The following is a 15,715-nucleotide window of genomic DNA, read 5'->3' as shown; positions in this document are numbered from 1 at the left end:
CAACCAATAACTACATACTTTTTATTTTACTTTGGAAACATCAAAATGGTGGCATTTATTTGTTTATACTCAAATCAAACATTCTTTCTGTAGCTATTACGTGATGTTAAGCTAAGTCATCCTCTGTCAGGTTACCCTATGCAAGAGCACATATTCAGGGCCCACAATGTGTAGTCAATTAGCTGGGGCCTTCCTTCCAACTGTCTGCTGATACATCAAAAGACACTCCAAATGTAGCAACACGCAGGGTTACGGTACGAGGCAGCCAGACAAGCACCATGTGCTAGCCACTGACAAAGCCAACCACGCATACCATATTGCAACCACATCATTGCCATGCTGGCCGGTATCAATAACAGTTGTATTTGGTCTTTAAATTCCATCAGGTTTTTGAGCAAGCTCACAGGCCAAACATGCTTTATATTACACCATTTGCTAATAATTCTGACACCAACTCAGCCAAACTTCACTTGGAGAAGAACTGGAAGGGGTCCACATACAATTAAGTTTGCCCAACTCCCAAAAAAGATGAAGGTAGCTGACAAGTTAGGGTCTATTTGCACCGCTGATATCACCATACAAATCCCCAGCACTCCTCCAAACACATCATGGCGTTTGCATCCATTTGGAGCAGGGATACGGACTATAGAGCCTGTGAGACACTTGCTACCTTTCAGACAATTCCCTGTTTCTGTCCTCCTACCCCTTGCCTCGCCTTTGCTGTTTATCCAGCACTGGAGCACAAAGCTGATAAAAGGCCCGCTTGATGAGTTTAGACCTTCAGTGGTTTTCTTTTACAGTGTTAGTTTGTTTACCATCAACTTCACTTTCAGCGTCATGGCAGAAGGTCAGTCTACCAAAGTCACAGGTGGTAAGAGGGGACAGTAAACAATATATGAATGTCATAGAAGAGGAAGATAAATATTGGTGTGCATGCTACATGTAGAGACCAAATATAATAAGCACCGTCACATGTCATGCAGAGCCTTGAATGGCACAGTAATACAAGTTAATGTGTTGACCCCTGAACCCATAAATTATCCAATGTGGGTTGTTTTCAGATGTGAATTGTGACATTTAGTTAGAGAGGTATGTGTATTCAACATGCTACCACAAGCAACATGACTTACACAGGGCATTGACCCCGAGACATTTTTGTCTCCTTTTTTTACGTTTTAACTTGATATATGTTGTATATATTATTGTTGATTGGGTTTTATACATTTTGATATAACCTTGTATAACATTTATGCAGAATAAATAACTTCCTAGATACAAGTATGAAAATTGCACTGATGCGCAAATGTGTTTTTCTTTATAGGTCCTATAAGACAGATTCCTGGACTATAAGCAAGATGACCAGGACTAGTTACTTGAATCTGGAGTATTAATTAGTGAGTGATAACTTACAACCTAGAGGAACCAACTATCCTCAAGAAAAAAATGATTTCCCATCAGGACACTTTTTCCTTGTTTAGTTGTTGCATCATATTTATTTTATTTTATTTGATGATAGCACCCAGACCCGAAGGTATCACGGTGCTAGTGGTGGTTACATTACAGTGAATACATTGGGACAGTGGGGTTGCAGTGTGGTCACCGTCGGGAGAGTATTTGTTACAACGTAGTGACAACGAGGTCACATAAATCACAGATTATGTCAGTTATACACACAGACATTGTAGTAGTGAGGAGACAGAAGTGGACACAGCGAAGTGAATGTTCATTAGAAGTAGTGCCTAGAAATAGTAGTTAGGCTTATTTGTTGAAAAGAGCAGTGTATACCTTTTCCCACAAGACCAGATTGGAGGGTTCATCTTGGGTACAGCGGGTGGGAGCGTATTCCAGAGAGTGGCGGCGATGATTGAAGCTGGTACCTCCGGCTCTTTTTCTGGTATATCTCGGGGTGGATCGCAGGAGGCGAGAGTTGGGTTTATTTTATTGTTCATTTTTAACGTGCTTAATACCAGCAAGTGGTTTCTAAGCGCGGGACTGGGATTCAAACCTGTGTTACGCCGTGTTGTCTTGCTTCCCAGACAAATGCGTTGCCCTTGAACTATCCTTTCTTTGCAATGCAATGGGCAACATAAGGGGGGGCAGTGTTATGGAGACAACAATGTAGGATAGAGGATTTTCAACTCTATGCGCGCCTTGATTGGTAACCAGTGTGCTTCATGTCTTTCTAGTGAGATATGATCTGAGCATTTCAAACCCCAGACTGCCCCGAGGGCGTTGTTTTGGACCAGCTGAAGTTTCATGTTTTTGGTGGAGGTTCCTGCAAGGGTGGCATTTTTGCTGCCAATAATGGCTCTGGCCAGCGTGAGGCAACTGTTGGGGGTGAGGAATTTCCTGGAGAGGTTTATATGTTTGGTGAAGTAGGCTGCAGATGAGGCGATAGCCTTGAGATGTTTGTGATAGACTCCCTGTGTTTTGAAGTGTGTCAAAACGTGGGTGGGGTTTCCAGCAATACAAAGTGAGGCGAATGCAGGGTCATGGTGTTTAAGACAGTGTGGGGATCCTACAATGAGGACCTCTGTTTTATCATCATTCAAGAAAAGATGGTGGTTAGCCATCCAAGCATGAATGATGCTGTATATCTGATTGAGTTTGCAGAATTCAATTCATGGTTGCTGGTGAGTTTCAGGAGGACCTGCAGGTCATCAGCCAAGTTTGTGTATGGGATGTTTAGACTGTCCAGGTGCTCAAAGAGAGGTTTGGTGTACATATTGTACAGTGTAGGCGAGAGACAGGAACCTTGTGGGACCCCATAGGAAACAGGGATGGGTCGGCTGCTTCAGCCCCAGCAAGGACTTTGGAGGATCTTTCGCTCAAGAAGGATTTGATCCAATTAGCCGCTTTGTTGGAAAGGTTGAAGGTGGCATTGAGATGGTGACATAGGATATCGTGATATATGCGATCGAAAGCCGCCGAAAGGTCTAATAGGAGGAGGATGGCTAGGTCCCCTGTGTCTCAAATTTGATCAAACTGAATCAAAGGTCGAGGAGGGCAGATTCAGTGCTGTGTCTGGGCCTAAAGCCGGATTGGCCAGTGACAAATAGATTATGAACTTCTAGATGGTTTTGTAGTTTGGTGTAAGCAGTGCAGTCCAGAGTTTTCAGGAGGAAGGGAACTGCTGTGATAGGAAGGTAATTAGTGAGGAGGGTTGGGTCAAGTGAGGGTTTTTTTCCAGGAGAGGCGTGACCCACGCTTCTTTGATAGAGTTGGGCACCGAGTGGGCATTGAAGGATGCCTGGAAAAAATTAGCAATGGTGGGCGCAAGGGGGTCTGCACACATCTTGATGATATGGTCAGGGCAGATATCGCCTGAGCAATTGGATGCTTTGAGTTGTTGGACGGTGGTAAGCACCTTGGCCAGGGCGACAGGGGAGAAGTGGAACAGGGAGGTTGTGGGGTTAAGGCTGGCTTTGAGGAGAGGGGGGGGGGGGGTCTGCTTTGGTGGTAGGAAGCAGAGCTTTTTTGTGGATAATAGTGTCCCTGAGGTTGTGGATTTTATTGGTCAGTCCTAATTGTACTGAAGAGTACCAGGCTTTGTCCATGGGGACATGGGGAAGCTGGCCTTTGGGAAGGCTGAGGCTTCCAATTCTTCGAGGATTCTGAAGAGCTCTCTGGTGTTAGAAGAGGCTTCATTTATCCTGGAATTGTATATGCCGGCTTCGGTGGTGAGGATTGCTGTTTTATAAGATTTAGCAGTGGCACTAATCGCTTCTTTGTTGGACGGTAAAGGGTTTTTTCCTCCAGAGATGTTCCGTGGTTGGAGTTTGTGGAGGGAGATTAGTTCTTCTGTGAAGCAATTGTGATGACTACTTTTTTGCATGTGGTTTTCAGGAGAACGTGCAAGTCTAGTGCACTGAGGAGAGCAGAATTGTAGGCGTTGAGAATGGTTTCGGGGTCAGCGCTGTCTGGTTGCGAGTCCAGGGAGGCAAGAATGGTGGGCTCCAGTAGTTCCTTAGTCAATTTGCGTGCGTGTTTCGCAGTGATGGGCGTCAATGTTTTGGGTGGGGGTGGACACGAGGGTCATGGTAAAGTAGATCACAGAGTGATCAGTCCAAGGAGCCAGGTCGATGGAGGTGACCTTGAAGGGTAAATTGACTTTTAAGATCCAGTCGAGGATCGGCCTTTAGAATGTGTGGGGTGAGACAGATTCTGTGAAATTCATCTCATAAAGAAATGCGGTAAGGGCTGTGGACGTCTGGTCCTTGGGGTTGTTAAATCCTAAGTTGAAGTCACCCAGGAGCAAGAATTTCGTATTAGGTTTCAAGATGGGGGGGCGATGAGGAGGGGGGTGTCAGTGTCTGGGGTGCTGAGGTTGTTGGGTTGGCGGTAAGGAATTATGAGGTTGATGATGGTCTGGGGATTGGATTTGATTTTAGCTAGTAGGAGTTCATAGCCTGGCAACAGTGGGAGGGAGAAAGTGATGGGGAGCGAGGATTTAGAGAGGATAGCGACTTCTGCTCCTGGCTTGACGTCTCTGTTAGTTCTAAGAATGGAGTACCCAGTCGATAAGGCGAGAGATAGAGAGGGGCTTGCTGTTTTGTGCAGCCAAGTTTCTGTGATGGCGAACAGGTCCAGGTTTTTGTTTAATATGAGGTAATGTATGTCGGGTGCATGGGCACAGATTGAGCGGGTAATTGATGATTCTTGATATTGATGAGTCTTGATATGTAAAGTGAATAATCAAATACCTTAGTAATAGCGTACAATTCCAATTAGTGCCTCACATTCTTAGTATAATAATGTGTGTTCTTATGTAGCAATGCATGCCAGATTCCTCCCATTTCCAAACACTAACAATTCTATGGAACTCAATGTATGAACATTAAAAGAATGAAAGGCTAAGTGGACCCGGTCTTGGGATTCCAATTTGCAAAGAACTGGCTTCCCCCGTTCCCCCACACGTTAAGCGAGTACTTTACTTCTGAACTAGTCACCCGGAATGCTTACAGTTAACATGCATGGGTAGTGTACAGCTTCGCAAGGTAAATGCATTACCATTATATGCCAAGCAGCGCCTCAAATGCCACAGTGTAACCCAATGACATTCATTCCTCATATATATGTCGCTGGTCCAGTAAGCCTTAAAATGCATGTCATTACAATCATTTTCCAAAAAGGTCTGTGATGTCCAGTGTTACTGGCTCAAGTGATTTAGTGCATCCTTGAATGATTAGATATGCAATAAACCTTGATATGGGGGCATTACTGGGTCACGTAAGGCCCCAGCGCCTAAATTACTGGCCCAAGCGAATTGAGGGCCTTAAAGTGGGCCTTGGGGTATTACCAGACCCGGAAATGCTACCCAACGCAGGGTTTATTGCTATTCGGTGTTTTTACAAAGCAAGATGGTCACCATGGAGAAGGGAACTACATGTAGTCCTTTCTCTCCCTTTCCATGAGGGACATTGACAGAGAGGGAGAAGGACAGTAGGTGAGGAGAGGTAATCACAAACAGAGGTAAGTGAGTGGGTGGTGCAGGGACCGGTGTGAGTGGTGCTTTGCTCCGGAAGACAAGGTGGTGACCTCCCACTGCTCGGGGAGGTTGTGTGAGAACACAGGGAATAAATACCATGAGGTAAAGAGTGAATTCCAAGCTTCCCGATTGGCTGGGAGGCCCTATGACACCTTATCGGGGGTACCAACAATGCTACTTGACTGTCTGCTTTAAAGTACACTATTTGGCAGAAGTGGTAGCTCAGATTTCTTGGGTAGAATTGCCAATCCATTTATGATTTGGTAGTTACTTCATGTTTTATTACTATTAATTGCTCAATGTACTTTTAAGGATAGACAATTATGTTTTGGTACTAAAACCCCCCACTATAATAGCAATGATTGAGTTAGTGTTTTGGAAGATGTGTCTTTTTGGTAGTGGCCAGATACCAACTATATCTAACATTTTGACCCCACCCAAAAAATGTTTGCGAGGATCCCCCATTTGTATTGCCAATACCCATGGGTGCCTTTCAGACTTTGTTGAGCAGCGTTCATGTTCCAACATTGTTATACATAATGACTCAGCCTTTCATTGTATAGGTCGTTAAAAGGAGTACCACTGAAAATAATTATACCAAAACCCGTTTCCGAAATCTGAAAACTACGGTGGCAAATTGTACATAAACAGCAACAAATGAACTGGCACCTACACAGTTTCGCCACTTTATTTTAAGTGGACACATACTGACAGAAATCACATATCTTTCCGGTGCATAGAACACGCTTGCCAACAATCCCTACAGTGCAGTTTTTGCTTCTTTTTATGATATTCGAACGCTTCCGCCGGGAACTCAATGCCACTTATTGGCAGCTGGAAAAAAAAGAAATGTTGGCAAGCACGAACTGGGAGGGGTGGATGGTATTTGGAAGTTTAAGACTTGCTCCCTTCAGCCCCTGCATGAGTCACGGTGCACAGTGGGAGCAGCGAGGTTTCGCTTTCGTAACATGACTATGCAGCACCTCCGCTGCCCCTGCCTGGCGCCCCCAATGACGCCCGTGCCTACAGGCTACACCCCCCCCCCCAAAACACACTTCAAGGTAGAGGAAACAATCAACGTCCACTCGTTCACATGAAGGGCTACGTAACATAGACAGTCACGAGAATGTTGAATCCATAGCGGATACGTGGTCCGGGTGTGACATAGCGGGTGAACTAGCCCAGGACTGATTTTTACACAATTTCCTTCCTATCCCTAAGGTTCCGTATGTATTTACAAACGGATCAAAGGACGTCTTGTTGGGCCCGCACTCAGCCGAGGACGGGTAGAGGGTCTCACTTACCCAGCTCGTCCTGCGCGGCGGCTGCCGGGGCGGCCATGTTTGCCGGTGTGAGGAGGAGCAGGCGGGGTCTGCACGTTATATTTTGAGTTATTCTCCTTAGTTCGCTTCTTCACTTTTCGTAGCCAGCGAGAAAGGCCACCGTTGTCTGAGGTCAATGTGCTGCCTCCGCACGGTTCTACGCTACGTAGCGTGCAGGAGTGAAAACGAAACAGTCTTCCTCTGACAGGGCCAGGCACACCAGGCGGCAGCAGCTGGGAAGTGAAGCAGCCACAACTCTGCCTGCAACTCCCTCTGCCCCCAGCTTGCCGCCTTCCTCCACACTCTTTCCACTTCACTGATATATTTAGAAAGAGCTGACCCATCGTCCCAGAGCTACGTCGTGGTAAATGCAACCTTTTAAAATTAGCTTTTGGATGGGTCTAATCTTATTAATTATGTGCACGTTTAATTGATAATGCATCGATTCGATGGGGTGACCTTAAAATATTTACCGGATCCAATGCACTAAAAAGGACATTTCTGGCCGGTGTCTGATAAACGCTACTAAACGTTTGCACAGCAAAGACTGGGCTGCCTCCGCTCGTAGAGTACAATAATGAAACCCGATTTCCGTTTTACCATTACATTTTATGTCTGCTGTTTTTAATCAAACTACGGAAAATAGGGGCATGGGAGGACCCACGGAAGTAATCCAAGACCAAGAGCACTGACCTGAGTCTGTGTTGATATCCATGGCTGACACCTCACACACGTGGATTGGACGGGAAAAGGCGAGGCAGGAAAATCACATCGTTACATTTCTCCCCCTATCTGTTATAACGTGTTGTAGCAGCCTATTAGAGGCACTTTTTTATTTTTTTTACAGCCTTTCCAATAGGGTATGCCTTTCAAAATAACAATATCCAACCAAAACAATTTTTTCAACCAATTTTGTGGAAGACAAAGAAGCAAGTTAAACCAGAGAGGCTGTTTCTCCAACAGTGAAACCACTTTAAACCTTGCATTTCTTCTTCTTAATTATCGGATGCGTGGGTGGACCCCCACGCAGGCGCTTCCCCATCCTAAAGGATGATGTGCACCAGACCCACCAATCAATACTTAGCTCACATAAACTCACAACTCCTCCCACCACCCGTCTGCCTCACAAAATCCAACATCACACTGCTCCTCCTCCTGCCTCTCACCCGTCACCTCCCAGCAAAGCCTTCCCACTCAGCTCAGCCATACCCAGCACAGACAACCGAACCCTCATCAATTCTCTCTCCTCAACATGTCTCTCACACCTAAGCAGAAAATGTCCCAGACTCAGGGACCCCACACACCACACAGTCCCTCGACTCACGCTTCCCCACTCGAAACAGTCATTCAGCCCACATGCCCCATCCTCAACCGATTCAGCATCACCTCCTCCCCCCTCCTCCATTCCAGACTCCCCGCATCCACCTTCACCGACACTTTCCCACGAACACCAAACATCCACCTGCCCTTCACCCCACTCACCCACCTCTCCTGCCACTCATCCATGACCTGTCTCACCACCACAGCCTTCACCTCATCCACACTCAAAGGCAATCTCACATCATCCGCTCCCCTTCTCATGCCCTCACCCGCCGCCAGATCCACCAACTCATTACCCAAAATGCCACTGTGACTGGGGACCCACGCCAACTCTAAATCCATTCCCCCACGCACACACTGATCAATCTTCCTCCTGATGTCCAAAATCACATCCTTCCTATCACCATCCCCTGCCACAATCGCCTGCAACCCACTCAATGAATCCGAGAACACCACCAACTTCTCATACCCCAACTCACACACCCTATCAATCGCCAATGCAATCGCCACCAACTCAGCCGTACAAATAGACACATCATTCGTCAGTCGCCCCACTGTATACTCCCCGGTGCTTTCCAGATAATACGCCATACCCACTCTCCCAGACATAGGATCTTTCGAACCATACGTGAACACCTTACATCCTTCCTTTCCTGCCACATACGCCTGTCCCAAAGTCTTGATCTCACCCCGCAAACCCCGCTTCTTCGACACCACACTCGCCAACTCTAAACACACCTTTGGAGACCCCATCATCCACATCGGCCATCTCACCAAACCCGTACCCGTCACAGCCAACAACTCGCCCACACCCCACTGCACCCCCTTCTCCAACATGTGAAATCCCAAAGTGCCCGCCTTCCTCCTCCACCGGTCCCCATAGTAGTCAAACCTCCAATTATACTTCAAACATTCACACACCAGATGAGCCACACTCTTCGCACTGCACTTCACCCACCACCTCATATTCAACGCATCCCTCCTCAACCCCAACGGCATCTCCCCCACAAGCACCTGCACCACATTCACTGGAGAGGACCTCATCACACCCGAACACACCCTCAATGCCCTCGCCTGCACCCTATCCAACCACAGCTTCTGACTCGCTGTGAAACCCACTGCCACCTGACATCCAAAATCCAACACACTCAAAATCAACCCCTTATACAACATTCGTAAACACTTCTGCTGTGCAGCCCACTCTTTCCCAGACACCGCCTGCAACAAATTCAACCTACGTTTACACTTATCCACCACACCATCCACCTGCAAATTCCAGTTCAACTTCCTATCCAAAATCACCCCCAGGTACCGAAACCCCTCTACGCTCTTCACCCTCACACCTTTCAAAACCAAGTTCAACTCCTGTTGCACCCTTTTCCTTGAGAAAACCATACTCACACTTTTATCCACAGACACCGAAAAGCCCCATTTCCCACACCACTCCTCCATACGCACTATCGCAGCTTGCAGCCGACTCTGCACCAACAACAAACACCGCCCTTTTACCCATACCACACCATCATCTGCGAAGAAATCCACTTGACACCCGATTCCCGCCAAAGCTCCAATCAACCCATCCACCATCACATTAAACAGCATTGCACTAATCACACTCCCATGCAGCGTCCCATTCTCCACCTTCCAAACTTCAGACAGCACCCCCCTCACTCTCACCTGAAAGGTCCTATCAGCTAAAAATGCCCTAATCCACCGAAACATTCTCCCCTTCACACCCATCTCCAACAGTTTCACCAACAACCCACTCTTCCATATCATACGCCTTCTCCAAATCCAAAAAGAACGCTCCCACCAACTCCCCATTACACAATGCCTCCTCCACCCCAGTCACTAACCTCACTAACGGATCAGCCACTGACCGATTCCTCCTGAACCCACTCTGGAAATCACTCAAACACCCATTCGACTCCAAATAAAACCTCAATCGCTCAACCACCATCCGTTCCATAACCTTGCACAGCACAACAGTCAGCGCATTCGGCCTATACGACTTACACTCCATAGGAACCTTGCCACCCTTCAAAATTGCCACCACAATCGCTCTTTTCCACAACTTCGGCAAAACTCCACTCTTCCAGATCTCATTGAACAGAGCCAATACCTCTAACTTACATTCCACAGGCAACTTCTCCAAAAATACATAGATGACCCCATCCACCCCTGGGCTAGACCACTTCCCCTTCCGAATCGCCCCATCCAACTCCACCATAGTAAACGGAACCTCATACTGCTCCTCCCATGGCCCAACATCTGCCAACAACTCCCGCATCTCCTCCTCAACCACACCCATACTTAGCCTCACCGCTTCTGGGAAGTTCCTTGAACTGTGCACCCCCGCAAAATACTCCCCCAACAAATTCGCCTTATCCCCATCCTCACTGACCACCTCTTCCCCTTTCAACAACACTGACACACCACCCTGCGGTCTCATCAATCCAGACATCCGCTTGAACTGTTTCCAAACCTCACCCACACCAGAATCACTCCCCAGAGTCCCACAATAGCCCCTCCAATATCCAGGTTTCTTTTCCCTTATTACCCTCTGCACCACCGCCTTAGCCTTTTTATATGCCACCAAATCCACCAACATTCCTGATCTCACCGCCCTGGCCCTAGCCTACTTACACACCGCCACAGCCCTCGAACATTCCACCGACCACCAAGGAACCTCGACCTTCCCACTCTTCCCCTTCTCAATCTCCGGAACTGCCGCCACAGACGCTGCTCTCATTCCCTGCACCAGATGCTCATTCCATTCATCCACCCCCCCATCCCCACTTCGAGGAACAATCAATTCCCGACACACTCCCTTAAACATCTCCCAATCAGCCTTCCTAAAATTCAACCGGCTCCCAGACATTCGTGGCCTGATCCCTACCTCAACCCTCACAGTCACCAAAATACCAGAATGGTCGCTCCCCATATCCCCATCCTCACGCACCTCCCAATCACATTCTCCCGCAATCGCAGCAGACACCCAGGTCAAATCCAAACACGACAACTTCCCAGTCCTCACATCCAACCGCGTACCCGAACCATCATTCAGCCAAAACGGACACAATTCATCCGCTATGTCCTCCAATAGTTCCCCATTCGCATCTGTCCGATCACTACCCCACAACGTGTTGGCACTGTTAAAATCGCCACACAAAACACAAGGTCCCACATGTCCCCTTATCACTCTAGACAGCACATCCACCTCCACCACTTCACACGGATTATAATAATTTAACACCAATACTTCCTATCCCCCTACCCGAATCCCCACCCCGATAGCCTCCACTGCTCCATCCACCACAATCTCTCTTGCAACCAACCCCTTCCGAACTGCCAGAGCCACACCCCCCCTCTCCCCTCCAACCTATCCTTACGAAACAACTCAAAACCCGGAATCACAAACCTCAGATCACCCCTTAACCACGTCTCCTGAATATAAACCACATCAACATTAAATTTTCCACAAAGCGCCGCTTTCAACTCCTGCCCATTCCTCAACGAACTCCTCGCGTTCCACTGCAAAATCCTCAGGCCGACACCCCACTCTGCTTCCGCACTTTAGTAACCATCCTGAACACATCCTTTTCCAACACATCCACAACACTCAAAAACCTCCTCCTCGCTTCCACCACTCCTTTCGTAAGATCCGACACACTGACAGACAAATTCCCCTGAACCAGCTCCAGCACACTCGCCATAAAGCACATAAACTCAGTTTTCGGGACAACCACCATTTCCACACCTTTCACCTCACCCACCATACTCTTCCTTCCCACCGTCTCATCCACCACTGGCTCCCTCCGACTCCCCTCACTCACCACCCGTACCGGTTTCACCTTTGCCGCAGCCTCCGCATAAGACAAATCTTCCGCCACCCTCACCTGCAGCACCTCTCTCGCCACCCTGTGGCTCTCACACCCCCTAAACTCAGTCGAGTGCCCTCCCCCACGATTCACAAACTTCTCCTGGGTCTCCACCTTGCATTCCTTAATATCATGATCTCCTCCACACCTCCCACAATGCTTCTCATTCCTGCACACTCTCGCCACATGTCCAAACTGCTGACACTTATAACACCTCAACGGCATTGCCACATAAACTTTCACACGGAACCTCTGATAACCCATCTCCACCACCTCTGGATACTCCGTTCTCGCAAACCTCACTGCCACAGTCGTAGACACCACATCCCCATGTGCATCTCTCCTCCCCAACCTCCACGCCTCCACCACCCCCACACCCACCAACTGCTCCTCCTCCTCAGCCATACTCATAGACACCGGTACTCCATACAGCACCCCCTTACACGACACACCACTTTGATCAAACACTCGCACCGCATGCCTACCCAGACAGCGTACCTCCAGAATCTTAGTCTTACTACCAGCATCCGTCCCTTCCACCAACAACCGGCCCCCAGCCACCACTAGCACCCGAGTAACATTCCCCCACAGCCGCCTTCACCCATCTAGCAATCTCCATCGATTCTCCCCCAGAAATGTCTTCTCGCGATTATCAGGCTTCAACACCACCTTCCACACACTGTCACACTGCATCTTCTCCTCCCCAGACACACCGCTTCCTGAGGCTTCCAACCCCTCCAAAGCGCACTTTTACTGGGTCCCCCACCCAGAGTTGCCCCGGTCCAGCCCCCCTCCATCATGCCTCTGTGGAGACCTGCTACGAACTCGCCCCTCACTTCCCTCCTTCCCCCCCTCCACAGATATAGATTTCACAGTCAGCGTCTTCCCTCTCTTCTCCCCCTCCTTCACCCCCCTCTTCTTCTCAGCCTTCTCATCCCCCTTTGATTTCCTTCCCATCTCATCCATGCACACTCACCCCCTGCACTCGCCTGGAGAACTGCTCCGCCTCCTCGAGCCCAGCACCCTCCGCCCAGACACCGCTCCGCACTGCCTGAGTCCGCCTCACCAACGTCATTCAACACAGACCTTAGCATCTCTTGAACCGGAAGTGATTCTTACAACCAGCTTTCCCTCACCTTGCATTTCAAAACACGCCTAGCTGATATAGGTTGACCAATGTCACGTTGATGTTTCCATGGTTATAGGGGGGTGGGACGCGGGAAAGGAAGTGACGTTGGGGGGGGAGGGATATGACGGGTGGTGGGAGGAGGGAGAGTTAATGTTACGCTGGAATTCAATAAAGAAAGAAGCATTCTAGAATCCTCTGTGTCTGTCCTCATTTCCACATGCGCAGCAAGAAGGGCCTGAGGCCCATCCAAGCCACAACACTGGCGGCGAGGCCGGTGGCCTCCTGTTAGGCGCACGTGAAACGGAGAGCGAGCGAGGGCGGATGCAAAGCGTCATCACGGCCCATCGCTCACGCGGCGACAAGAGAAACGTTGCAGCTGCATGCGCCGGAGCACTCACAGAACGTTGGCGGCCCACTGGGAAGCGGCCGCTCCAGGCTGCTGCCACAAATTGATTTAATCAGCCTGGGCCACGGCAGTGACAACAGAGGCTGGGAGGACCCCAGCCTGCAGGCACGTGACCTGGAAGAGGGAAGAAACAGCCTGCTGCAAGGCCGGCCAGGAAAGAGGGCCACATAAGGAGGGCTCAGAGTAAAGCGCACCCCACAGGGACATAGTCACACGGATGGTGCTCGTGCCCTGAGAGGCAGCCATCTTGGGGAAATGAGAGGACAGAGGCACATCCCCAGATAGTGTGACACATGGGGAGCTGGAAGCCCAGCAAGGAGTGGTGCTCGCACCCAAGAGGCGGCCACACCCCTATTGACAAGGACACAAGCAAGAGGAGGTCAAGATGTCCGGACAGTACAATGATCAAGGGGCACAAGCCCAGGGCCAAGGACAAGGCCCCCAGGTGGTGGACCAAGTCCCCTATAGACTACCCGACACGCTGGCGGCTCAGATGCCAGGGGCATTCGACGTCACTGACACCAGCAACATGGGTCCCAGATGGAGCAACTGGATCAGGTATTTTGACCTGTATATGGGTGCCACAAGGCCCATTGAAGATGATCGCCAAAAATGCCTATTAAAGCTAGCAGTGGGATATGCTACCAGGGACATCATCGACGAGATGCCTCCCGACTCCATTGGTTCCATTCAAGAGTTGAAGGATGCTCTAGCCGCATATTTCACACCCCACACCAATGTGGACTATGAGAGGCACCTGTTCCACAGCACCAAACAGAAAGGTGAGACTATGGATGACTACGTCATGCAGTTGCGCACGAAGATGAAGCACTGTGACTTTGCGAACTATTCCAACACCGAAGCACTCAGGTCCCAAATCATAGCTGGGTGTGAATCTCAGACAGACGGAAATTACTCCAAAAACAACACACCCAGGATTAAATACTCACACTGGCCCGCGCAGATCGAGCCATAGACTCCCAGGTGAAGAGCTTCAACACGCCCGCAACAGGGGAAAGCATCCACAAACTACAACCCGAAAGAAGGTCAGAGAAACTGTTTTGCTATAAGTGTGGATTTGAATACCCCCATGAAGGGACGTGGCCAGCCATCGGCCAACGGTGTGCCACGTGTAGCGAAGAAGGCCACTTCAAGTCGGTATGCAGACTCTACAGAGATAGAGGAAAAGATTGTACAAGAGAAATGCCACCCAGATACAAGACAAGACCTAACCCTCCTCAGGGAACCACCCGGGCATGTCATATCAAGGACCATATACTCAGGCAAACCCTGACTCCTGCGAACAAGACTCAGGGGACGACAAACAGATTAGAGAAAAGAGAGACAGAAGAAGATATGTAATGAGAGCGAGACCGGAACGACGGTCAAGGCGGCACATGCGCTACCTAGTGGAGCAATCACCATTGGACTCAGACCCCAGCTCCTCGGGAAGCGATCAGAAAAAGAAGGCATACGTCTATGCTCTAGGAAATCCCACTGCCACAGCACACAGTCCCACTCTGATCATCAAACTAAACAAACAACCCACTGAATTTCTGATTGACACGGGTTCCACTGTGAATGTCATCTAGTGAAGCCGTGTTCAAGGAACTTCCTGCAAGACCGAAGTTGAGCCCCACCGTCGTAGACATCTATGCGTATGGCGCCAAGGCACCCCTCAAGTGCCTAGGACAATTCAAGGGGCAAATGTTGATATAAAGGACATGAGAAAAGAATACCTGTCCATGTCCTGGCAACCGAAACGGATAGTGGGTCTGTGCTAAGTTTTAAAGCCGCGGTCGACATCGGACTCATCCACATCCTATACAACATTATGGTCCACAAGTACATCGACCCTGTGGAAATGATCTCAAATCTATATCCCTGCATCTTTCGGGGCATCGTAAAACTAAAGAACAGACCTATTAAACTACACATAGATGAGTCCATACGCCCGGTGGCCCAACACTACCGAGGAATTCCGATTAACATCCAAAGAAAAGTGGAGGATGAACTGCACAAGCTGCTCGTGCAAGACATCATTGAGCCAGCCACCGGCCCCACCACCTGGGTGTCACCGATAGTGCCAGTCCTGCAGAAAGGTTCCGACGCAATCAGGCTCTGCATGGACATGAGGCGCGCAAACCAAACCATCCAGAGGGAGAGACA

At 49.1% G+C, this 15,715-nt stretch overlaps 1 protein-coding gene across 2 annotated transcripts in view; it reads right to left on the bottom strand.

The window, feature by feature from the left end:
• Window positions 1–7,621, bottom strand: part of ECPAS (Ecm29 proteasome adaptor and scaffold) — a 3,148,361-nt gene extending 3,140,740 nt beyond the window's left edge. Inside the window, exon 1 of one of the 2 annotated variants that reach the window (XM_069630810.1) lies at window positions 7,504–7,621. In XM_069630810.1, coding sequence (XP_069486911.1) covers window positions 7,504–7,525 — 22 coding nt within the window. In that variant the 5' untranslated portion in view covers window positions 7,526–7,621. Of the gene's footprint in view, window positions 1–6,792; window positions 7,070–7,503 lie in introns of those variants that run through there. The other variant, XM_069630809.1, reaches the window with a different exon arrangement.
• Between the last annotated feature and the right edge of the window lie 8,094 nt (window positions 7,622–15,715).

The sequence above is a fragment of the Ambystoma mexicanum genome, chromosome 6q (genome assembly GCF_040938575.1).
Source record: "Ambystoma mexicanum isolate Mex_15411 chromosome 6q, UKY_AmexF1_1, whole genome shotgun sequence".
Classification (NCBI taxonomy): domain Eukaryota; kingdom Metazoa; phylum Chordata; class Amphibia; order Caudata; family Ambystomatidae; genus Ambystoma; species Ambystoma mexicanum.
This window is presented reverse-complemented; position numbering and strand designations above follow the sequence as displayed.